We start from the raw sequence: 24,671 nt of genomic DNA, 5'->3' as shown, positions 1-24,671 counted from the left end.
GTACACCGATCAGTTACAACATTAAAACCACTGACAAGTGAAGTGAATAACATTGATTATCTTGTTACAAAGGCATCTAATCAAGGGATGGGATAAATTAAGCAACAGTTAAACAGTCAGTTCTTGAAGTGGATGTGTTGGAAGCAGGAAAAATGGGCACATGTAAGAATCTGAATGACTTTGACAAGGGCCAAATCAGCAGGTCTTGTGGAGTGTTCCCAGTGTGCAGTTGTTAGTACCTACAAAACCTGGTTCAAGGAAGGACAATCGGGGAACCAATGATAGGCACATGGGCACCTAGGGCTCATTGATGCGTGTAGGGAGGGAAGGCCAGCCCATCTGGTCCAATCCCACAGAAGAGCTACTATAGCCCAAATTGTTGAAAAAGTTAATGCTGGCTATGATAGAAAGGTGTCAGAACAAACAGTGCATTGCAGCTTGCTGCGGCTGGGGCTGTATAGCCGCAGACCTGTCAGAGTGCCCATGGTGACCCCTGTCCACCCTGCAAGCGCCTACAATGGGCACATGAGCACCAGAACTGGACCATGGAGCAATGAAAAAAGATAGCTGGTCTGATAAATAACATCTTATTTTACACCATGTGGATGGCCGGGTGCATGTATGTTGTTACCTGTGGAAGATCTGGCACCAGGATGCACTATGGGAAGAAGACAAGTCGGTGGAGGCAGTGTGAAGCTCTGGGCAATGTTGTGCTGGGGAACCTTGGGTCCTGGCACTCATGTGGATGTTACTTTAACACAAACCAGACCACGTACACCTCTTCATGTCAACGGTATTCCCTGATGACAGTGGCCTCTTTCAGCAGGATAATGCGCCCTGCTGTACTGTAAAAATTGTTCAGGAATGGGTTGAGGAACATGACAAAGAGTTCATGATGTTGACTTGGCCTCCAAATTCCCCAGATCGTTAAGTTCTGTAACCTCGCAATTTACAGGACTTAACGGATCTGCTGCTAACGTCTTGGTGTCAGATGCCACAGGACACTGGAGGTCTTGTTGAGTGCTTGCCTCAATGGGTCAGAGCCGTTTTGGCAGCATGATGGGAACCTACACAATATTATGCAGGTGATTTTAATGTTGTGGCTGATCAGTGTATCTGTAGCTATATAGGGTATATAGCATAATTGAAGCGATTGATCAAGGTAATTCGTTGGGATTCAGATATGTGTGGGTGTGGGGGGTTAGATTGGGTGGCTAAAATGGTGACTCATTTGGATGTTTTATTTCTCATTCTCTGGATCAACATAAATTAAGAACAAAGTTGAAACTGACAGATTTTTTTGGGAGTTTTTTCAATCTCATTAACTTTGTAAATATATGTGAGTTAGAAATTAAATATAGCAGAGTGTAATATATTAAAAAAATAGTTAAAAGGTAATTCATATATTACTGTGCTGGCTGTCAGCAGCAAGTCTAGGATTGATGTCTCTTACAATCCAAGATGGCCACATAGAGAGGTTCCTATTGGCTCTTCATGCTAGCTTACAAATATTAACTCATCTGATTCCTTTATATGCCAATGGATGTGAGTTAACAGCAGACCTTTTTTCTGTCTTGGTCCAATTTCATTTAGCTACAATTTCTGTCACAAAATAGTTGACCAAATCTGTATGTGCATGAAGAATTGAACAAGAAAAAGAGACCTGTCTTTTCAGGCAAGCTCCCACCATGGTAGAACTAGAAATGATGGCAGTTGTGGTCTTGGAGACATATGCAACATATGCATTTACTGTTAATGACAGCTGTTTGGCAACACAACCACAATCATAACCACCTTCACATGTATGTAGCAGATCTGTCGCATAGTTTGCAGTATAAGAAATGTCATACTTGTTTCTGCTGTCTCATACTCGCTGTCTCTCAGAAGCTCAAATATGTCCACTTCGAGCTTGGATTTTCCTTGTCTCTCTGGGGTCCGATTTATTCTGTCCTTGGCCAGTGTAATTGAAAGTCGCTCTCCTCTACTGCATTCCATGGGGTCATCTAGAATTGCAGCTGGTGAAAGAAATAGGTTGTCTTGAGAAAACATTTTCCAGAGGAAAAAAGACAGTTATTTTCACATATGCTACTTTCTATCATTTGTAGCAGTATGTCTGAGAATAACCCTCTTCTCAGTTATGTATTACTTTTATTAAGCGACCATGCCAAGATCAATAGTGCCGTGCAGTGAATAATACCTTCAGAATAACCAGAAGTTGCAGATTTTACTGTATGATGTTGCTGAGGTTTTTATATATCTCTACAAATTGGAAGAAAATGACGTGAAAGGCTGAGCTTGATGGAGTCAGATATTTCTGTGTTGCCAGTGATTGACATGGCCAACAAAAAATACACTCATGAAAAAGTGATTTTTTTTCCCCACTAAAAATAAGCTTTCACTTCAGTCAGACTTTGCAAATCTATGTATTTCCATTTATAGTAGCAATAACACATTCTTTGTATAAATGTAATGTGTTTCATTCAACTGTTTCTGATGTCCGTAACATTAAAGCAAGGTCTTCTGAAAGACATCTGCCTTGCTCACTAAAGGCTTTCTGAATATTCCCAGTTGCCTCCAAATGTCTTTCATCAGATTCTATGCCTGTGCCTTACATCAAACATTCTAGCTCTGTCAGTTTAGTTATAGAGAGATGCAGCATTAAGAAATCATTTTCAAAAATAACTCAACTGTTTCTCCTTCCACACTCCAGCACACCCCCTAACACTGCTACGCAGGAGAGATCAACTGTGGCTAAACATGTCGCAACTACATCTCTGCTATATTATTACAACTTTGTAAAACATGATACATGTAATGAACATAAACTAAACTTGTAATTTAATATGTCATTATCGGTTTTATGTTTAAAGTTGCACAACCAGTTAATTGTGGAAGCTATTGTCTACTATTTCAAAATGGCCGCTAAGATTGGTGTGAGCAGGACTACTAATAACAAGCCAAAAGCTCTGTACTGGCTGCTTAATGTTAGTCTACACGGCCACATTCACCTCTGCAGTGTCACACTGCCCTACTGCTAAGGGAAATGGTGCTTAGGGTGATCTTTTTATCCTAACCAGGAATGTGGCTTTAATACAGGTTTTTTTTTGTATCTTTCAGTTTCAGTAAAATCTCATATATTTTTAACTTATACTCTATTAGTCACAGCGCCGCATCAGTTGCCTTAATATTTTTTTTAAGTCCTAGAGGTAAATTTATCAAGCTACAAGTTTCCGCTGCATTTGAAAAGTGTTGAAGTTGCCTATAGCAACCAATCAGATTCTAGCTATCATTTTATAGAATGTACTAAATAAATGATAAATCAAATCTGATTGGTTGCTATATCCAACATCTCCACTTTTCAAACCTGCCGGAAACTCACAGCTTGATAAATTTACCCCCTAGACTGCATTCACAAACCTCTTCCACTTGGTACAAAAATGCTCTGCTCCCTGACTTCCCACTTAATGTACTATCACAGTTACCTGGGCTGAATTAATGGATGAGAAAGAGGTTTTTAAAACATCAGCTAATCATTTCAGCAATAGTAAATTTAGTCAGAAGTATGGGGGAAACAGTGTTTACACCTATACAATTAATGCGATAGTGAAGAAAGTGACCTGTAAAAAATAACTACTTACATGGAAACAGATACCCTGTAAATCCGAAGTAAGCTGAGAGCGACACTTCCAAATTACGTCACTTGCAAGTGCGACTGGGACATTTCCGATTTTAAAGCGGCAACGCACGGAACCATATAAGTATTACCTTTGGGTTAGGGTTAGGGGTTAGGATTAGAGATTAGGGTTAGGGTTAGGTTTAGGAATACAATTCATATTACCGCCATTACATGTGTTCGTGCGTAGCCACTTTAAAAAAAAAAGTTGCGCTTACAACTTACGTCATTACAAGTGTCAGGCTCTCCTCACATCGAATTTACAGTCTATCTGTAGGTAGGTAGTTGTTTTTTACAGGTCGCTTTCTTCACTATCTGAATAATTATGGAGGAGTAAACACTGTCGGTGTTTACATTATCGTTTACTCGTACTACATCCATTTATACATATATACATACATGTACATACCATACCTCCCATATGTACTGTGTCTTGTCCCATGCAGTCAGGACAATTGTCCCGCTTCATGCTGCTCAACATGTACAATTTCCAGGCTAAATAGATGGGTTAGCAGTTGGATGGTGGACATCAATGAGGCAGAGGGCATCATGGCCAAGCCCCTTCTGGTATCTGAGTGAGGGGACATGGGCTGAAACTTAGTCTACGTTGTTTAGTTCCATAGCACCAGCCATGATCCTATACAACCATTCTACTAGCTTTTCCCACAGTTTGATTACACTGCTTGCTGACCTTCATATTACCTGAATCCATAACTCTAAGATCCCTTACCTCTGTTGTTGGCATTACATTACAACACACTCTCCCAGATTTTTGCGTCCCACATGCATTATTTTGCATTTGGTATACATTACATTTAATTTAATCACAGATTAGTCCATTTCTTTATTTTTTTTAAATCACTAGACATTAGTCTCACCCCTTCTAGGGTATCAACACTGATACAAATCTTTGTACCATCTGCAAGAAAACATACATTCCCTGGTGAGCAACACATAATAGCACTAATAAATAAATGATACAAAACAGGACTGATCCCTGATGTACTCCACTCTTTACCATTTTCTCTGGTCTTACACCACGTACTACAACACACTGTCCTGTTCTTAAACTACATTTACTTCTGTTGCATACATTGCTGACAGTATGACAACTAATAGAACATATTCCAATCGAATCAGTGACTTGGGACATAAAATAGTGAAACATAGTACTATTTAATAAGGAGAAATATAAAAAATTACTTCTAGCATAAGTAATCCAACAGTTAAAGAAAGAGGTATTACATGTCATCCTCAAGTAAAACATATAAAACATATATTTAAATCAGTGTTGGCTAACCTGTGACACTCCAGGTGTTGTGAAACTACAAGTCCCAGCATGCTTTGCCAATATAGCAGCTTATTGCTGGAAGGGTATGCTGGGAGTTGTAGTTTCACAATACTTGGACTGTCACAGGTTAGCCAAAACTGATTTAAATCATGATTAAAAAACACTGTTTACCTGTAAGAAGACACATGGAATAGGTTCATCTTTCCTTTGGGTTTTAATTCAAGCAACTATTAATGATTTGCATATTGCTAAGTCCCTTATGATTACCATGGAAACCACATCACATTTCATATGATTTGAGTTGTGAGCAAAATGGCTTCGGAAAGTTCATAGCAACTAACACTGCACCGCTCCCCTCACTTTATTCCTTTACATGAGCATTGTGGAGCTTGGTGACTGACTGGTTCAGACTATGCATTCGGGTAACACCCTCTGGGAACAAGAAGAAAGCTTGCTGGAATGAGACACTTTCTTTTTGCAGTGACACCCATGTCCCCTTCAGATCGATTTTGCACTGATTTACAGAAGAATCTTCTGGAAAATGACAAAGTTAGAATGTAAGCTTCTTGTTAAAAATGTACAACACTGGCCATTTAATTTGGTATTGCACCTTTAATACTACAGGTTATTTATGCTGTCTTTAAAGGATTGTCCCTTGCGATTCTATTCTGTAAAAACATAAATAACGTTAAATACCACATAATATTACCGGACTTGGTACTAGGGCTTGTTATCACTTTGCCCAATACAATAAATCTTACCCTACCTACCTTTGCAATTAGGGGAACCTTAGTTAACAAGTATCTTGGCGGTACAAGTATCCAAGAGTAAAGCATATGTTAATGCATGACATTTCAAACATCTTATTTCTTACTTGAAATACAGTATTTATAAATACCGCTTAACCTCTTGTTTCTTGGGCACACCAACTAAACAAACAGTCTTGTGTATATATATATGTATATATATATATATATATATATATATATATATACACACTGTATCTCTTGGTGCACACATGAACAACTTCTTGTTTGTTTATATGCTTTATTGTCAGAATAGCAAAGTGATAGACAACATATGTGTCTCACACACTTTCTGGTGACCCTAACACTAAATTAACAGAGACCAGCTCTCTAGACACCAGCCGACTTATTCAGCATTAGTCACACTGAACAATGAAACAGAAAGGTTTTTATACTCCTCTCAAAACCCAAGCTTAATGAGCCGGTGACACTCCCACCCGCCCTTAAAAAAAACCCCAGCCTTTAAGCCTACTCCATCTGTGGGAAAAAGACACTTTCTAGCCATGCATCCTTTCTGTGCAGATTGCCAGCTAAACACAGCTATATATATATATATATGTGTGTGTGTGTGTGTGTGTGTGTGTGTGTGTGTGTGTGTGAAAAAACAACACAACAAAAACAAAATCTTGTAAAAGGGCTGACCCTGAAATTATGTCCTAGTGCTCAGTATTTTGTAATTACTGATAAAATAATTGTGCTTCTTTTGCAATTTGAAATAGGAGAGACAGAGTAGACAGGGTGGGAGACATTTTACTAGCAGCAGTATCTAGGTTTTAAATTCAGTTAGACAGTATGCTCAAAAGCCTGTCTGTGCTGTCTCAGTAGAATGTGACCCTTCCTCCCAGATACCAGTAGTCCTTTACTGCCAAGCCAAATATTAAAGAATAATTATCTAAAGATGCCCTCCAGTTCCCATCAAACTGCTAAATTCAATCATTGTTTTGTACGAGGTTTTTCATGTTCCTGGCAACTGGTTCTAATAAGTGAATATAGAAGTAGGATTTTTTTTGCACTGTAGTACGTGTCAGGATCCAGCACTTACCTGAGCCTGCGTGACAAGTGTGTAACAAAGTATTAATCTTTCTAAAAATGATTAAAACTTTCTGTCTGTCACACGCACTAACTTTGCCTTACCAATTATGCCACCACCAAGGTTTTTCGTGAAGAGCTGACACTCTTATTCAGGAAGCCTTTGGTTCGCCTTTTAAACTAATTTATCACAATTTACTTTCATCAGAGTTATCATAAACTAAATGATCTCCTCTCACCCAGAGTTATCAAAAACCAAATGATCTCCACTGTTTCAACTACGTAACATTCTAAAATGCAGCTAAGTCTGACATGTGAATTCATAAGAATACAGAGACCTGAACTTATTAAGTGTAATTTATTATGGAAATAAATCCACAATGCTTAAGATGAAAACAATTAACAAAAAGACATATAAAAAGATATAATTCAATAGCTTCTGGTAAAATAAAAAAAATATACAATAGAATGTGGTAAACTGAAGTTTTCTGCTTCCTGGGAGAACAGGAATAATGGTACACTTCTCAATTTGAAATTGATTCCCAAAAGTGAACAAATTTGTAGGACATTTTAAGCATGCTCAAGGTACCCACAATCCCCCTTCCTGTGATATCAGACCTAGAAAATATGGGTAAATGAAAATTAGTTTTTTATGACCTCTTTTCAAACACCTTGCAAGTCAGGGTTTATTTAAACTTGCCTAACTTCTTACCATAATGTTCTACAAACATGATATTACCTAAACACATCAGGTCAAAAGTCTCCCTTCATTTGCACATCAAACAATACTCCTGTAAGTATGATATTTGAGTAAATATGACATTTTCTTGTTTGCTTATTCCCCTTAATTCAATCTTATCCCAGCTGCTCAGTCACCCAGTTGAGATGTCCTCAGATATCATAGACTCATCTAGAATGTGAGGGGTCTGTTTTTGGATATTTTTAATCTTAATATAAATTTAGAGAGAGATTTGAAAGGCTTTAGCTTTTATGATCCGTGCCATAAATTGGTATTGGGGTCAATCCATATGGAGTGGTCCAGTCCTGGTTGCTTGACCTATTTTTTTAAAAAAATATATATATATATTTTTGTATGATGACCCCTGTAAGTTAGTATTTAGAAACCACCATTATTTTATTTATATTTACCTTCATATGAAGATGGCTGACACATTTGTATCATGACATATTAAATTTTTCACTGTTGCTGACGTTTGTAGTAAATGCAATATATTAGCTAAGAAAAACCATAGAAAGCTGGGATTAAAAAAAACATAATTGCCTTTACAAGCCAGCGCCGCTTTAAACTTTAGCTGTTAACTCGCCGATTTCTGGCGAGTTGAAAAAAAAAGGACTTTTACATTTACCCTGTCACGAACCGCCTGGCAGCTCCTACCTTTTGGACTTTATTATTTGTATTTGTTCTTTTTATGTGTTTGCAGCAGTACCTCTGATGTCCAGAGGTGCTGCTATTGTGCATTTCTTGTGCTTTAGGAGTTAACCTTTCTGTTTACTTATTATCTCATGCACCTGGGTGTTCTCATTTCCCCTATATATACCTGTCACTCCCAGCACACATTGCTGGTCATTGATGTCATATCCTGTTGTTACACCCTGTGGATTCTTCCTTCTGCCTTGCTTCTATGATTATGCTGCATTAGGATCTCAACATTCATTCTGCTGACCTGTGGTCATATCCTGTTGTCACTTCCTCCTGTTGGTGCTCCTGGATTTATGCTGCTGGAGATCTATCTCACATACAATCTGCTGACCTGTTCCTTATGTGAACCTGGGACTAATCTGTGCATTTCCCTGTACATGCTGCCTGGAATATTTCCTGTATATCTGGTAAATTCTGCAAGCTACTATGTCATTAACTGTTCATGCTCTCCAGGAATAAATATTATTTGTTTTCTCACCTATCCATGGCTCCTTAGCTGTATTTCTACACTGATTTGTGACAGTATGACCAGCCCACAAACAGCTTAGGAGTCAGGTGAGCGTTTTATTTTTGCAATCAATTTTTCATTTATTTTTTGGAACATGTCTGCTTTACCAGCTTTTGAATTGCCACAGCTACAGGCATTACAAATGGACATAATCCTACTACGCTCCCAGATGGCTACCCTGCTTATGGACTCTCTCAGGAGCCTGTCATGCTCTGTCTCTTCTAATGCAGAAACAGGTGATTTTTCTCCATCAACCCTCTCTGCTGTGGAATCTGTGCAAGCAGCACCTGGTAATTGTGCTCCTACAAATCTGCCATTTACAAAGAACTATGGCTTAACCCGGCGGTTCCCAAACTGTGCGCCGCGGCTCCCAGGGGTGCCGCGGCGCTGTCTCAGGGGTGCCGCGCGCCAGCCATAAAAAAAACAAACAGAAACACTTACCAATCCGCGCGGCGCCGGGACCCAGCATCCTCCTCTCTCACGCAGCTGTCATATCAGTGACAGCTGCTGCGTGAGAGAGGAGGATGCTGGGTCCCGGCGCCGCGTGGATTGGTAAGTGTTTCTTTTTGTTTTTTTATGGCTGGCGCGCGGCAGAGGGGGCAAAGTGAGAGAGGGCAGAGGAGGACAGAGCAGAATGACAGGAGAGGGACAAAGGAGAGTGACAGCGTGCAGGGCCGCCGAGAGGGGGGGGGAGCGGGTACATTTTACCCGGGCCCGGCCATGCCAGGGGGCCCGGGCCGGGCCCTCTCCGCTAATTAAATTTTTTTTTTTTTTTTATAATTTTCTTTTTTGCGATTTTTATTTATTTTTATTTTTTTTCCCGCGGGGGGGGGTTATTCGTTGGTGGGGGGAGCTGGAAGAAAAAAAGAAAAAGAAAAAAAACGATACTCACGTGATCGCGCGGCGCCGTGTCCCTCCTCTCCTCTTCTCCATTCACACTGACTGCCGGGCGTGACGTCATCAAGTCACGCCCGTCAGTCAGTGAGGAACGCTGCAGCCAGCATGAAGAAAGAAGACAGAAGAGGAGATAGAAGAAAAGAAAGGAAAGAAGTTGACAGAAGAGAAGAAAAGAAAGGAAAGAAGTTGACAAAAGGTAAGTAAAGAAACGGAGAGGCTAGGGGAGGAAAACAGAGATGGACAGTACTATAAAGAAAGGGGAGAGAAAAACAGAGGAGGGAAAAAAAGCAGAGAGCCACAGAGGAATTAAAAAAAAAGTGGGAAAGAGGAACAGAGGAGAAAAAAAAGGAGAGAGGAACAGAGGAGAAAAAAAAGTGGGAAAGAGGAACAGAGGAGGAAAAAAAAGTGGGAGAGAGGAACAAAGGAGGAAAAAAAGTGGGAAAGAGGAACAGAGGAGGGAAAAAAAGTGGGAGAGAGGAACAGATGAGAAAAAAAGTAGGAAAGAGGAAGAGTGGAGGAAAAAATAGTGGGAAAGAGGAACAGAGGAGAAAAAAAAGTGGGAAAGAGGAACAGAGGAGGGAAAAAAAGTGGGAGAGAGGAACAGATGAGAAAAAAAGTAGGAAAGAGGAAGAGTGGAGGAAAAAATAGTGGGAAAGAGGAACAGAGGAGAAAAAAAAGTGGGAAAGAGGAACAGATGAGGAAAAAAAGTGGGAAAGAGGAACAGAGGAGAAAAAAAAGGAGAGAGGAACAGAGGAGAAAAAAATGTGGGAAAGAGGAACAGTGGAGGAAAAAAAGGAGAGAGGAACAGATGAGAAAAAAAAGTAGGAAAGAGGAAGAGTGGAGGAAAAAATAGTGGGAAAGAGGAACAGAGGAGGAAAAAAAGTGGGAAAGAGGAACAGTGGAGGAAAAAAAGGAGAGAGGAACAGAGGAGAAAAAAAGTTTTGGGGGCTATTGAATGTTGGGGTGAGTTTAGGGAGAATGAGGTCTATTTATTAAATGTGACTGAATTATTTAATGGCAGTGATGGTTGCAAGAAATAGGTACTGCTGGGGCTGTTTGCAGGAAGTTTATTTATTAAATGTGAATAGTATTATTTTAATGTTGGGGCTGGAGGAAGGCCTAATTATTAATTGTGGGTGCTATTGATTTAACGCCGGGGCTGGCTGTAATTTTCTAAATGTAGCCATTTTTTTTTCAAAATAGGTCCTTCAACATTCCTGGATCCGGACAAGCCACAACTAAAGAAACCAGCAGCCACAGGTGGAGAAAGTGAGAAGAACAGGTAGGAGAGAGCAGCACAGTGTGTGAAATGTTGTGATTCTAGTAGGGACAATACCAATTTTTGGTGAATGTTGTGCCCAATGTAAGGTGTAGGCCAAGACTGAACTGTTTGTGTACACACTGCGTTGTTTGTATACTACACTGTGGTGGTAGATGTCCTGAAAGTCAGGAGTGCTTGAACATATGTGACGCTCCGGCGAATTGAGAGCCTAGTGGTTTTTATGTTAGCCACGCCCCAATGGCACGTTTGCCACGCCCCCAAATGCATGACCACACCTCCCAAAATTTTTGCACCGCCGTTTGGCTAGCCACGCCCCTGAATGTATGATCATACACCTAAATTGTTTTGCGCCGCCGTAAGGCGGCGCAAAAAAATTTTGGGGCTTACTTGAATATGAGGGGGGCCCCATGAATTTGTTGTACCCGGGCCCTGAATTCTTCTTGGCAGCCCTGACAGCGTGACAGGAGAGGGACAGAGGAGAGTGACAGGAGAGGGACAGAGGAGAGTGACAGAGTGACAGGAGAGGGACAGAGGGCAGAGGACCTGGGACAGCGTGACAGGAGGGGGACAGAGGGCAGAGGAGCTGGGACAGCTTGACAGAGGAGCTGGGACAGCGTGACAGAGGGTAGAGGAGGGGGATAGCGTAACAGAGGGCAGAGGAGGGATACAGCATGACAGAGGGCAGAGGAGGGGGACAGCATGACAGAGGGCAGTGGAGGGGGACAGCATGACAGAGGGCAGTGGAGGGGGACAGCGTGGCAGATGAGCTGGGACAGCGTGGCAGAGGAGCTGGGACAGCGTGACAGAGGGCAGAGGATGGGGACAGCGTGACAGAGGGCAGAGGAGGGGGACAGTGTGGCAGATGAGCTGGGACAGCGTGACAGAGGGCAGAGGAGGGGGACAGTGGGCAGAGGAGGAGGAAAGCGTGAGAGGGGCAGTGGAGGGGGACAGCGTGACAGGAGGGAGACAGCGTGACAGAGGGCAGAGGAGGGGGGACAGCATGACAGAGGGCAGAGGAGGGGGGACAGCGTGAGAGAGGGCAGAGTGTCTGGATGCAGTGGGGGCAGAGTGTCTGGATGCAGAGGGGGCATTTTTGCATACAACTAAATAAGCATTTCTGTCCTGACCTAAATACTTTTTGACCCAACTACTTCTAAAACAGGACTGCTCGGTAATTATTTTGGAGGGGTGCCTTAAAAAAATTATGCAGACTCTAAGGGTGCCGCGAACTGCAAAAGTTTGGGAACCACTGGCTTAACCAATTCCCGGTTTACAGGTGGTCCACGCCCCCATTTGTCCAAAGAGGAGCGGCGGCGCAGAATAATAAACATATTGTGTCTCTACTGTGCCAGCAATGCACATTTCTTGCAGGACTGTCCCATCCGTAGACCACGTCAGCTTACTGAACCATCCCCTGTTGTTTCCTCTCGGCATTCCAAATTTGTTTATGCTCCACCATTTCTGTTCTCTGGGAAGAGACCCAATCTGCCAGCTCCAGCCGCCTGTCCTGAGGTGCCAGTTCCAGCCGCCTGTCCTGAGGTGCCAGCTCTAGCCGCCTGTCCTGAGGCGCCAGCTCCAGCTGCCTGTCCTGAGGCGCCAGCTCCAGCCGCCTGTCCTGAGGCGCCAGCTCCAGCCGCCTGTCCTGAGGCGCCAGCTCCAGCCGCCTGTCCTGAGGCGCCAGCTCCAGCCGCCTGTCCTGAGGCGCCAGCTCCAGCCGTCTCCTGTGCCGAGGTGCCAGCCTCTGTCTCCTGTGCCGAGGTGCCAGCCTCTGTCTCCTGTGCCGAGGTGCCAGCCTCTGTCTCCTGTTGTGAGGTGCCAGCCTCTGCCTCTTGCTCCGAGGTGCCATCATCTGCCTCTTGCTCTGAGTCTCCTGCCACTGTGTCCGGCCCTGAGTCTCCTGCCACTGTGTCCGGCCCTGAGTCTCCTGCCACTGTGTCCGGCCCTGAGTCTCCTGCCACTGTGTCCGGCCCTGAGTCTCCTGCCACTGTGTCCGGCCCTGAGTCTCCTGCCACTGTGTCCGGCCCTGAGTCTCCTGCCACTGTGTCCGGCCCTGAGTCTCCTGCCTCCAGTTCCGAGTCTTCAGCCTCTGCCTCCAGTTCCGAGTCTTCAGCCTCTGCCTCCAGTTCCGAGTCTTCAGCCTCTGCCTCCAGTTCCGAGTCTTCAGCCTCTGCCTCCAGTTCCGAGTCTTCAGCCTCTGCCTCCAGTTCCGAGTCTTCAGCCTCTGCCTCCAGTTCCGAGTCTTCAGCCTCTGCCTGAGCTACAGCCTACTCCAGAGGGGGCGCTGCCCTTAAAGTCTGCTTCAGAGGGGGCGCTACCATTACAGTCTGCTCCAGAGGGGGCGCTGCCCTTACAGACTTCTCCAGAGGGGGCTCTGCCCTTACAGACTTCTCCAGAGAGGGCGCTGCCCTTAAAGTCTGCTCCAGAGAGGGCCCTGTTCCATGCGGTCCAGCCCGAGTTGCCGTTCCATGCGCTCCAGCCCGAGTTGCCGTTCCATGCGGTCCAGCCCGAGTTGCCGTTCCATGCGCTCCAGCCCGAGTTGCCGTTCCATGCGGTCCAGCCCGAGTTGCCGTTCCATGCGGTCCAGCCCGAGTTGCCAGTCCATGTGGTCCAGCCCGAGTTGCTAGTCCATGCGGTTCAGCCCGAGTTCCCACTTGGTGCTGTCTGCTCCGAGGCTTCTCAAAGTGCTGTCTGCCCTCGGGCTTCTCAAAGTGCTGTCTGCCCTCGGGCTTCTCAAAGTGCTGTCTGCCCTCGGGCTTCTCAAAGTGCTGCCTGCCCCCGGGCTTCTCGCAGTGCTGTTGCTACCAAGCCTGCCGTCCAGTCCGGGCCTGCTGCCAAGCCTGCCGCCCAGTCTGGGCCTCCTGTCAATCTGCTGCCAAGCATGCCGCCCAGTCCGGCTCTGCTGCCAAGCCTGCCGTTCTGTCCAGGCCTGCTGCCAAGTCCGAACCATCCGTTGCCAAGGGTGCCAAGTGTGAGCTGTCACCTACCTTTGAGGGGCACCTTTCTCAATTTAGTGATCTACTGAGGTTTTGTGCTTCTTATTTCCCCTCAGTACCTAGCCTTGCCAGGGACCCAAAGAGGCAAGTTTTGTTTATTTTAACACATTTTAGAGGAGAGGCTATGGAATGGGCAAACCCTTTTGTTGAGTCTGATCACCCCATTCTATCTGACTTACAACTATTTGTTGAGGCAGTGATCAGCAAGTTTTCACCACCACCTCCCGCTATGCTATCTTGCGGGGCCTTAGCAGTATCATCAGTACCACCCACCTCTTCTGGTCAAGAGATACCCTTGTGCTCCACCCAGTTTGCGCAACTTTAAGGAAGTCCCGTAAGAGAGGAGGACGTAAGAAAAGAGGTGGTTCTGCAGTGCTTGAACTGGCAGCTGGCATGGTCTCCTTTGCCTTTCCGCCCATGGACGAGGACTTTTCTGCCAGGGCCCCTATTGTGGACTATGATTCTGATGAATTCAGACATTGGTGGTAATTTGGGCGTCTGGAATCCGCCCTTAAGGGAGGGGGTACTGTCACGAACCGCCTTGCAGCTCCTACCTTTTGGACTTTATTATTTGTATTTGTTCTTTTTATGTGTTTGCAGCAGTACCTCTGATGTCCAGAGGTGCTGCTATTGTGCATTTCTTGTGCTTTAGGAGTTAACCTTTCTGTTTACTTATTATCTCATGCACCTGGGTGTTCTCATTTCCCCTATATATACCTGTCACTCCCAGCACACATTGCTGGTTATTGATGTCATATCCTGTTACACCCTGTGGATTCTTCCTTCTGCCTTGCTTCTATGATTATGCTGCATTAGGATCTCAACATTCATTCTGCTGACCTGTGGTCATATCCTGTTGTCACTTCCTCCTGTTGGTGCTCCTGGATTTATGCTGCTGGAGATCTATCTCACATACAATTTGCTGACCTGTTCCTTATGTGAACCTGGGACTAATCTGTGCATTTCCCTGTACATGCTGCCTGGAATATTTCCTGTATATCTGGTAAATTCTGCAAGCTACTATGTCATTAACTGTTCATGCTCTCCAGGAATAAATATTATTTGTTTTCTCACCTATCCATGGCTCCTTAGCTGTATTTCTACACTGATTTGTGACATACCCCTTATATTCAATGGGAAACAAAGTTACACTAAGAGTAAATGTGTTAAAAATGCGTTATAAAATATAATATAAATATAGGCTATTTTAATTAATATTTATCTACAAAGGAATTAAATGTAATATTTGAAAATATTTTGCAGGAGTAGGAATAGGAATCACTGATGATACTACAAAAAAGTCATAAAATGTTGTGTAGATGATGAATACAGCAGACTGTGTTCTGGAAAGTAAGGTTATAAAACAGTTACATCCGATTGCTTTAAAGTAAAGTGCTTTTAACTAATTTAAATGAACTATTCGTTGCTTTCAAAAAGGCTCATCCTGAGTGAAAAATCGGTAGATCTAAGTTCTGTGAATTGCAACCAAAATGGTGTTTCATTGATGGGGTATCAGGGACCCATACAGTGTGCGATTGTCTATATCATCAAAATGTAAAGCTAATGATCGATGGGGGGGGGGGGGGGGAGACTGAATGTAGACTACAGAGACCTTCTAAATATACTTTTTTGTGATGTGAACAAATACAGCTGCATGATGAATATGTGTGATCAATGCCCAGGTAAGGAAGCTCTGATTGATATGCTGATGAATTGTGAGGAAGAAGATGTGATGCCAGACTACATTGAGTATAAATAGTGGGTCACAACTGATAGAGCTGAAATAGTCACCGTCATTAAATCTCACGACAAGTACTTTGAAGCACTGAATGAGAAATTAAATTTGCTGAAAGAGCATCACTATGTGTCTAAAATGCAGGTTCGCTGAGTTTGCTGAGAACTTTACTTGCATCATCCAAGATGTAATCCAAGGTTACCATTGGGATAATGAACAGGCTATAATACATCCATTTGTTTATTATTACAAACAGGGAGGTGACATCAAAAGCCGCAGTGTTTGCATATTGAGTGACCACTTGGAATATAACACTGCAGTTGTCCTTGCCTTTCAAAGACACCTGATAAGTCACATAAAAGAAGCTCTTCCCAATGTTGACAAGATTATATATTTCTCAAAAGTGCAAGTCCGTATAAAAACAAGAAGAATTTATCTAACATCTGCAGCCACAAGAGGGACTTTGGACTTGATGTTGAATGGCATTATTTTTTGCGCCATGTCATGGGAAAAATGCATGTGATGGAGTAGGGGGGACGGCCAAACGAGAGGTGACCAAGGCCAGCTCTACAACGTACTAAAAAATACCAAATCCTCAATGTTGAAGACATGTACTCATTCTGCAGTGAGAAGATAAAGGGGATTACTTACATTCCTGTAAAAAGTGAAGAAATCTGTCTGAAGAAAGAAAAGCTGAAGGACAAGTTCAATAATTGTTACCTAACATCAAACTCAAATAAATATACAGACCATCCTGTCAGCAAGATTGTAACTCTGACTTTACAGCAAGGTCATACTGTTGCTTGTATCTACGAAGGACAGTGGTGGATTGGGGAAATTGAGGACATCAGTTTAGAACACAAAGATGTTTATGTGCAATTTTATCAACCAGCAGGACCAAGAACCTCCTCCAAAAAGTCAGTTGCAGACCGAGTTTGGGTGCCATTCAAAAATGTTCTTGCATGTTATTTCCAAAAAAACTGTGTGAAGAAATATCTCAACTGCTTAATCAACCTTGAGCTTAATAAAATTGTAAGTAATAGTTTCTTAAAGGAATGTGTAAAATGATGTAATTTAGATGCTGCTTTTTTTTAACACGGGCACTTATAAGAAGTTTACTCTTTTGAACCTTTTAACGCATTTTTAACCCATTTGCTCTTAGTGTAACTTTGTTCTCCATTAAATATCAAACTACAATTTTTTTTTATAGTTACCGCTCTTAAGAGTACTGTGTATACTGTGAATTTGAAATTTTTATCATGTTCCCCTCCAGAGATGTTAGAGTTCAATTTTAGTGAAAAACAGAAAAAATGGCAATTTCAAAGTGCTCTAATAAAAAATGTAAACAAGATAGATAACTAAAAATTTGTTTGTCAAATATTTGCGTATTAAGCTATTCCCTAAAAAATTACAGCTGTAAATTTTATTCCTACCCACTGAAATAAAATTCAATAAATTGACTTGTTTTAAAATCTGACAATTTAATTTGGGCTTTAATTTCAGTTATAAGTAAGAGAAGTAGGGTAATAGTTATAATGACAAAAATGAAAATAATGGTTTTTATCCCAGCTTCCTATGACTTTTCTGATTGAGATTTTACATTTTCCCCAAACATCAGCAACAGCAAAAAATGTCATGTCATGATATAAAAATGGTCGCCATCTTCATATGAAGGTAGATAAAAATAAAGTAATGGTGGTTTCTAACTACTAAATTACAGGCATCGCACAAAAAAATATTTAATTTATGGTCAAGCAACCAATTAATTTAATTATGGATCATTTGGTATGGATTGACCCATTGGGTACTCATCTGTAACTATGTGCCTGGAACTCTCTGTCCATAAATAAATCATTGTGGAGCAGAAAAGTTTAGAAACCAAATCAAAGAGATAAAGTACTTAAGGCTAGATTTACTAAGCTGCGGGTTTGAAAAAGTGGGGATGTTGCCGATAGCAACCAATCAGATTCTAGCTGTCATTTTGTAGAAAGTACTAAATAAATGAAAGCTAGAATCTGATTGGTTGCTATAGGCAACATCCCCACATTTTCAAACCCGCAGCTTAGTAAATCTAGCCCTTAGTCTCTCCCTCCTCAGTTTTAACCCATGGCTGGACACTGAGTACATCTGAGCCACACCAAGCTAATACTATGAATTAAGTAACACACATATTTGCAGTTTTATTTGACTAGTGATTAGCTTGTATATGACAGTTACGTTTCTGTTGTCATTGTTTTTAATTGCTTTATTATTATTTTTTTTTAAAGTTAAAATATAGTTGGTAGTAGTATTATTCATTTTATAATTGTTATAAAATTTACTGTACTAATACTCTGTAGTAGGTGTGCACTTATGGTCTCACATACAATTTTGAGCCCCATGTATTATGTTTGCACTTTAGGAATAACCGTTTCAAGGTGAAAGCTGCAATGCAATATGTGGGCATAGTACTCACCTCTCTGATCTAACACACCCTAATAAGTATGTCAAATTATTGATTGCTGATATTGGGAATGTCATCTTAGGAACAGCATTGCTGCAGCAGCTAGGGGACCCCATGCTTTTTGTCACCACCATTTTGTTAGAACCAGCCTTGGCTGGCAGCTATATTCCATTTATTAGTAGGAGGGCAGACAGAGTAATCTGTCGCCCTAACCATGAATGCCTAACAGTTTCTTTTTTATTTTCAGGTGCTCATGCTTGGTATAATCATGCTAATAGATTTGCTGGGGGGACTTGGGAGGACACAGCGGTCATGATACATGTTGATACCAATGACAAAGAAATGATGTACAATACTCAGAAATGATTTTAGGGAATTCAACTGTAAACTATCAAGGTAGTATTTTCTGAATTACTACCTGTGCTATGTGCTATATCTGCACGGAAATTTTTTGTTAGCTTGTGTAAATCCTAGCTTGTACAGCTATAACTAACACATATTGGGCCTGATTCATTTAGGAAAGTAAAGCAAAACACTTTAGTAACTTTGCACCTTGGCAAAGTCATGTTGCATTGGAGGGGGAGGGAAAATTAAAATGTGGGGACAGATTTTTAGTTGGGGATGGGCATGTCCTAAATCAACTTTAAATTTTAATGTACAAATAATCTATCAAGTATTTGTGTGCTACATGAAAAAACAGCCAGTATTTAACTTATGTGCAAAATAATAAACTAATATGCACCCCTTGTATTGTAACATGGTTTTTTGTCTAGGAGAATTTATTTTTTTTGTTTTGCCTTACTTTCATTAATGAATCAGGTCCATTGTGTTCAGCCCACAAAAAAACTGTTGTAAACAACAAGATTTAAGAAACTTCCCCTCCTGCCCCAACTAACTTCGATGTATAACCACAGAATGCAGAGAGGGACATTCCATAACAAAACCACACGTTATACAATAGTTGTAATTCCAAAACCAAACAAGGACCCAACGTGTTGCACCAATTATGCCCAATCTCACCTCTTAATGCGGATATAAAACTATTTGCCAAGGTATTAGCTACTCTTCTAAACTCCCACCTAACATCTTTAATTTTTCCTGACCAGGTAGGCTTTGTTCCCACCAGACAAGCCTTGAACAACACAAGGAGAACTATAGCCATTATCGCACACATCAATAAAAATAAAGTTTCCTCGGTCATCCTAGCTCTAGACGCGGAGAAGGCCTTTGACAGGCTATTCAAGCTCTCTATCATTGCCACTCTTCATCTGTACTGACCAATGGGTCACTGTCTTCCGCCTTCCCCTTAAGAAACGGAAGAAACGGTACAAGACAGGGATGCCCTCTATCGCCTCTAATATATGCCCTTTGTTTAGAACCCCTAGCAGCTGCAATTCGCCAGAATCCAGATATTCTGGAGATTCAAATAGGACCTCGCCATTTTAAACTGTCCTTATTTGCAGATGATGTCTTGTTAACGCTCTCCAACCCCATAATCTCACTTCCCAACTTGCTTAAGGAGCTGGCGGAATATGGTTCAGTTTCAAATTATAGAATCATTAACTCTAAGTCGGAGGCCATTGTCCTCTAGGGATCGGATGCAATAAACTCGATACTCGAGACTAAATTTGCAGTTCAATGGCGCCCCAAATCTCTACGTTACCTAGGTCATCACTCATCACCAAGGATTACAACACCCTTTTCCAAACTAACTATATCCCACTTTTAGACACAATCAAAAGGGACTTAAGTAAATGGGATCCTCTCTACATCTCGTGGTTTGGTAGAATAAATGTGATAAAAATTAATGTCCTCCCCAAAGTTTTATACCTATTCAAACGCTCCCGATGTCTGTTCTGAGGACTTTCCTGTCCTCCCTACAACAGATATGGGGAGAATTTGTGTGGCACAGTAAAAAACCTTGATTTCGGCGCTCCTGCTTAGCCAAACCGGCTGTATATGGCGGGTACAGGCTACCAATTTTTAAACATTACTATCAGGCAGTAAACCTCCTGTGACCCCAGAAAAAAAAGAGATGGGTAGACTTAGAGAATGCACTAACACCCGACCACATTCTACAATACCTTCCTTGGCTCCCACGTACCCAGAGACCAGCCTCGGTATACTCTCACCCCACTATGCAATTCACCCTAAACATATGGGACAAACTTATCAGGAAGAAGACGGACATAGCTACATTCCCTTCACCTCTTACTCCACTTTGGCACCATCCAGCATTCCCTCCAGGAAATTCAATCTCGTATATCACAACCTGGCAGAGAGCAGGGAATTCAGTCTCCATTTGAATTCATCTCGGGGGAATATGCTCCATGCACATTTTCAGATCTTAGTGAAAGAGGGGGCCTCCCGTCTTCCTTGCATTTCTCCTACATTCAAATTAGAGGGTTTATCCAGGCCCAATGCAAATCCTCCAAATTGCGGAAACCTACCTCCTTCGAGAAATTTTGCATGCACCAAGTAGGTTTCCCAGGATTGGTGTCCCTCATATACCATGATATTTTATCACCGACCACTGAGACCTTGGAACTGTTCGAGACAACATGGGAGTGTGACACTCAGAGGACTTTGGACAAGGAAGGTTGGTGATTATTGCAATCTTCTCCTCCATGGGCTTCCCTTATTCCACCTCTCTCCTCTGCAATACTAAATGCCACAGCAAGACTGATCTTCCTCTCTTGCCGCTATTCTTCTGCTTCCCCCCTATTCCAATCCCTATCCCCTTTAAAATCAATTTCCAATGCTAAACCTACAAAGCCATTGCCCTTCTCTCCTTTCTACATCTCCAACCTTATGTCACTCAATATCCACTCCCGCTCTTCCATTCAGCCAACAATCATTCTCCATGCTCCACTTTGATAACCACATCTCACTCCAACCTCCAATATTTCTGTGCTGCTCCCTAAATCTGAAACATTCACTCTATCAGACACTCAACCAGCCTTCAATGGTTCATGCACTCCCTAAAACCTCACCTATTCTCCAAAGCCTACCAGACTACTGTCCTTGTTCTGTCTTACTACTTGTATTCTGTTACCATTGTCTATTATTTATCCAATGTTTTTGTTTTATTACTAAATGTAAACAATCGTTTCTTATTTGTCACTTGTACTTTTAAATGTTACTTCAATAGTGTCTACCCTCCTACTACTTCTGTTCTGTATAGTGCTGTGGAGTCTTGTGGCTCTTTATAAGTTAAAGGGTGTTCTAGCCTTTTTCTGTGTCTCACTGCCTGTGGAGGGAAGCGGGGAAGCTGTGAGACACCCTTTTTCAGTAAGTTATTATTAATAACGGACCCTTAAACTAGCTCTTACTTGAGCCGAACAAATTAGAAAGATAGCTTTTCAACAACTACTAAATTCCCTGGATTTTTAAAAAAACATAAGGTAAAAACCTGGGATACACCATCCACTAAGTTACAAGCACTTCTTTCACAATATGAATATAATGGATTGTCATACCTGGCCCAGAGTTAAGCCCTTGATGAAGAGATGGTAGCCATTGCTGTCTGTGGATGAATCTTTCCCAGGGAACAAAAGATTTGCAGAAGCGCAATATCAGTAACCAATGCTGTATATGGACACTTTAATACACACTTTTACCTTGATTTTCCTGTAGTAGGCTCTCTCTTAGTAGTGCAGCTGCCACACAGTGATATGGACACTGGCTTGTGACTTTACTGCTGAGAACTCCCATTAGAATGCTAGGCAGTCTTTAGTTCTGCAGGACATATAATTTTGCGTTTCAGAGCCAAAGACACTGTAGGGATGATCTGCACATACCTGACCAGGCAAGCACCCATGCCCATTATATTATACCGCGAGGGCCCATTGACTAGCAGATAACCTATAACAACTCTTAAACAATGTGCCATAAGAATACAACTTCCCATGCTATAATAGTGTTTGTTTTATAGTCTACATCAGAGTTATGCCCTTTCTTTGCCCTTGCCTGGAGACAATGTATCCAGCTATATAACAAAAAATAGATTGCTTGTTCACTGTGCTTATTTAATCCACCATAACTATCATAACTTCACTCCACCTATCACTCTGTATTATTAACTGCTTTATCTAACTGCTCTTCTGCTGCCTGAAATGGTCGGTCTAAGAATAATATAGACACAGTGGAAAAACTGTAAGAAATGCTAATATATATCTTAATACAGCTGTCATGAAAAACAGAATATTTTAAATATACCTTATAGACAATTTTAAAGGTTATGTAGGAATTGTGACTGTGAGGAAGTGTCATTTTTAAACTCTAGATTTTTATCTAAAGAAAATGCTGAATGTATAATACTAGAAGCTATTAAAAAACTAATATCATAGATAGACAACAACTTTTGAAAGGTGGACCCAACAAAAATAAAAAAAATATTAAGACTAAGCAAAAAATTTTGATTATCATGTAGTATAATCTGCAACATCGGATTTATTGAGAAGTGCATTACAACCACATTTGGATATCCTTATTTTGATCTAATTTGCAGTATTTTTTGTCACCTAGGCCCAGGAAAACTTCCAATCTCAAGAAAATGTTATACCTAAATATGTGCCACAAAAGAATGAGAAGCCAAATGTGACTATGGAATATTTCAGTTGCCTCCATTGCAAAGCATGTATATTTATTGATATTTCTTATCCTAAGGAATCCTACGTGATCAATACAATTACACGCACACATTTGCAGTGGTAATGAGAGCTTCCACTCTCCAAATAGGCAGCAGGAGAGTACACCCAGGTGCCCCGAGAAGGAAGGGGGGGCGGGTACTGATTACCAGGGCCCAGGTATGCCAGGGGGTCCGGGCCAACGTTCCTTTCCTGGGAAACTTTTAAAAAAGGAAGGGCAAAGTGTTTGGGGGTGTTGGGCAAGCAGCCTATGCAGTCCATGCATAGGCTGTCACATCGCATACTACTAAATTTGTCAGTGTCATTCATTCATTCATAGAATATTGTATTAAATCTTGTAGTACAATATTCTATGAATGAATGATGCCCCTGCAGTGACTACTATGCGATGTGACAGCCTAAGTACCGACCGCATAGGCTGCCTGCATCCATCTCTGTATGTTGTTGTCTAGATCCCGTCAGAGTCACTTTGACATCAGCAGGTCATGTGGCTGCAGCAGTCACATGGTACACTGCAGGAGCTGATGGAAATCTTTCTGTTCCTGTGCTGCCACTGATGGAGAAAAGAGTAAGAAGAAGGGATAATGTGATGGGGAGGGGGCATGTGTGACTAAAGCATGGGGGCAGAAGGGACATGTGTGAGTAAATCTGTTGGGCAGAGGGGGGCATGTGTGAGTAAAGCTGGTGGGCAGAGCGGGGTATGTGTGAGTAAAGCTGCTGGGCATTTCTGCAAGGACAGTGCTACAGGGCTCTTTCTCTAGACTACGGGAGCCCTTTAGCACCAAATGATTGTATCCTCTAATGAGAATATATTAATCTATTCCTGCCTTGCATTTTTCCCCTCCTAGACACGTCCCCAGTTATATACAGCCACACCCGCAATGGTATGGCCACGCACTTTTGGTGGCATGACACCACTACGCACTTTCTAAAGTAGGCCAAGTACAATAAAGGCGTGTTGCACAACTGAAAACACTTTCAGACTGGGAAACAGGTGCATATATACCTACAGGTGGTCAAGGTAAGGTGCAATCAGAAGATGCCAATGATGACTCACCAGCACTAGTGAACCGCTTGTGATTGGCAGTTTGTGAATGCCCTGACTGGTGCATTCTTCGTGATTTGGGCATATATTATGCTTTTGTGTGCGTGCTTAAGTAATTTTAAATTAATTTTTTTGTCTGAACACAACCCAGGGAGTTGTTCTGGCTGTAACAGAGAGGTTTTCGACATTTTTATTGATGCCCAACAGCAAAAAACATGATTAAGTATAAAAACAAATGGTTATAAACATGGGTATAAGTGTATGTGATATATATCTGGGTAAACTGCGCACATATGCTACTGGTGCCAACCCACAGACATCTTGAGATGCCTCCGACACAGCAAATGGGCCTAAATACTTTTCATAATATTTTTAGGTTCAGACTTTTTAAATATAAATTACATTCAATTTGTGACCAACTATGCATCAGTCCGGTTGTGGGTAATTTACAAACTAAAAAAATACATTTCCTACTTATTACACAATGTACATAGAGAAAATCAACCCTATTCTGTATTTTAATAGCCAAGCCACCACTTGAAATTCATTAGAATAACTAGTCTCGCAAATTGAAATGTAATGAATTTATTATTGTTATCATCTCATTATCATATCATTTTGTATGTAATGCCCTGTTCTGCCCATATATATCATACCAAGGAAATACTGTGTTTTCTCAGCCTGCATTTTATCATGGTAATCCCCAATTCAGATGCAGGTGGAAAACACACTGCTTCGTTTATTAAATAACTTTTTTTTATTCATGTTGAATCAGTGCTTGAAGTGTGGTGGCATGTCCCAGTATAATATACCGGCACTTCTTCTCCCCACTTCAGTTTAAGCTGCTGACATACTCATACTAGGTGCTCTGGTTGTAAA

The 24,671-nt window shown here is 41.8% G+C and overlaps 1 protein-coding gene across 10 annotated transcripts in view; it reads right to left on the bottom strand.

Annotated features, from left to right (window-relative positions):
• The window catches only part of GRIK4 (glutamate ionotropic receptor kainate type subunit 4), a 341,881-nt gene that overhangs the window by 161,159 nt on the left and 156,051 nt on the right, over positions 1 to 24,671 (bottom strand). For all 10 annotated transcript variants that reach the window (XM_075191040.1, XM_075191039.1, XM_075191038.1 and 7 more), the window contains one exon: positions 1,851 to 2,015. In XM_075191040.1, the coding sequence (XP_075047141.1) occupies positions 1,851 to 2,015 (165 nt within the window). The remainder of the gene's footprint in view (positions 1 to 1,850; positions 2,016 to 24,671) is intronic.

The sequence above is a fragment of the Mixophyes fleayi genome, chromosome 11 (assembly GCF_038048845.1).
Source record: "Mixophyes fleayi isolate aMixFle1 chromosome 11, aMixFle1.hap1, whole genome shotgun sequence".
NCBI lineage: Eukaryota > Metazoa > Chordata > Amphibia > Anura > Limnodynastidae > Mixophyes > Mixophyes fleayi.
The sequence above is the reverse complement of the archived record's forward strand: the minus strand, read 5'-3'. Positions and strand labels throughout refer to the sequence as shown.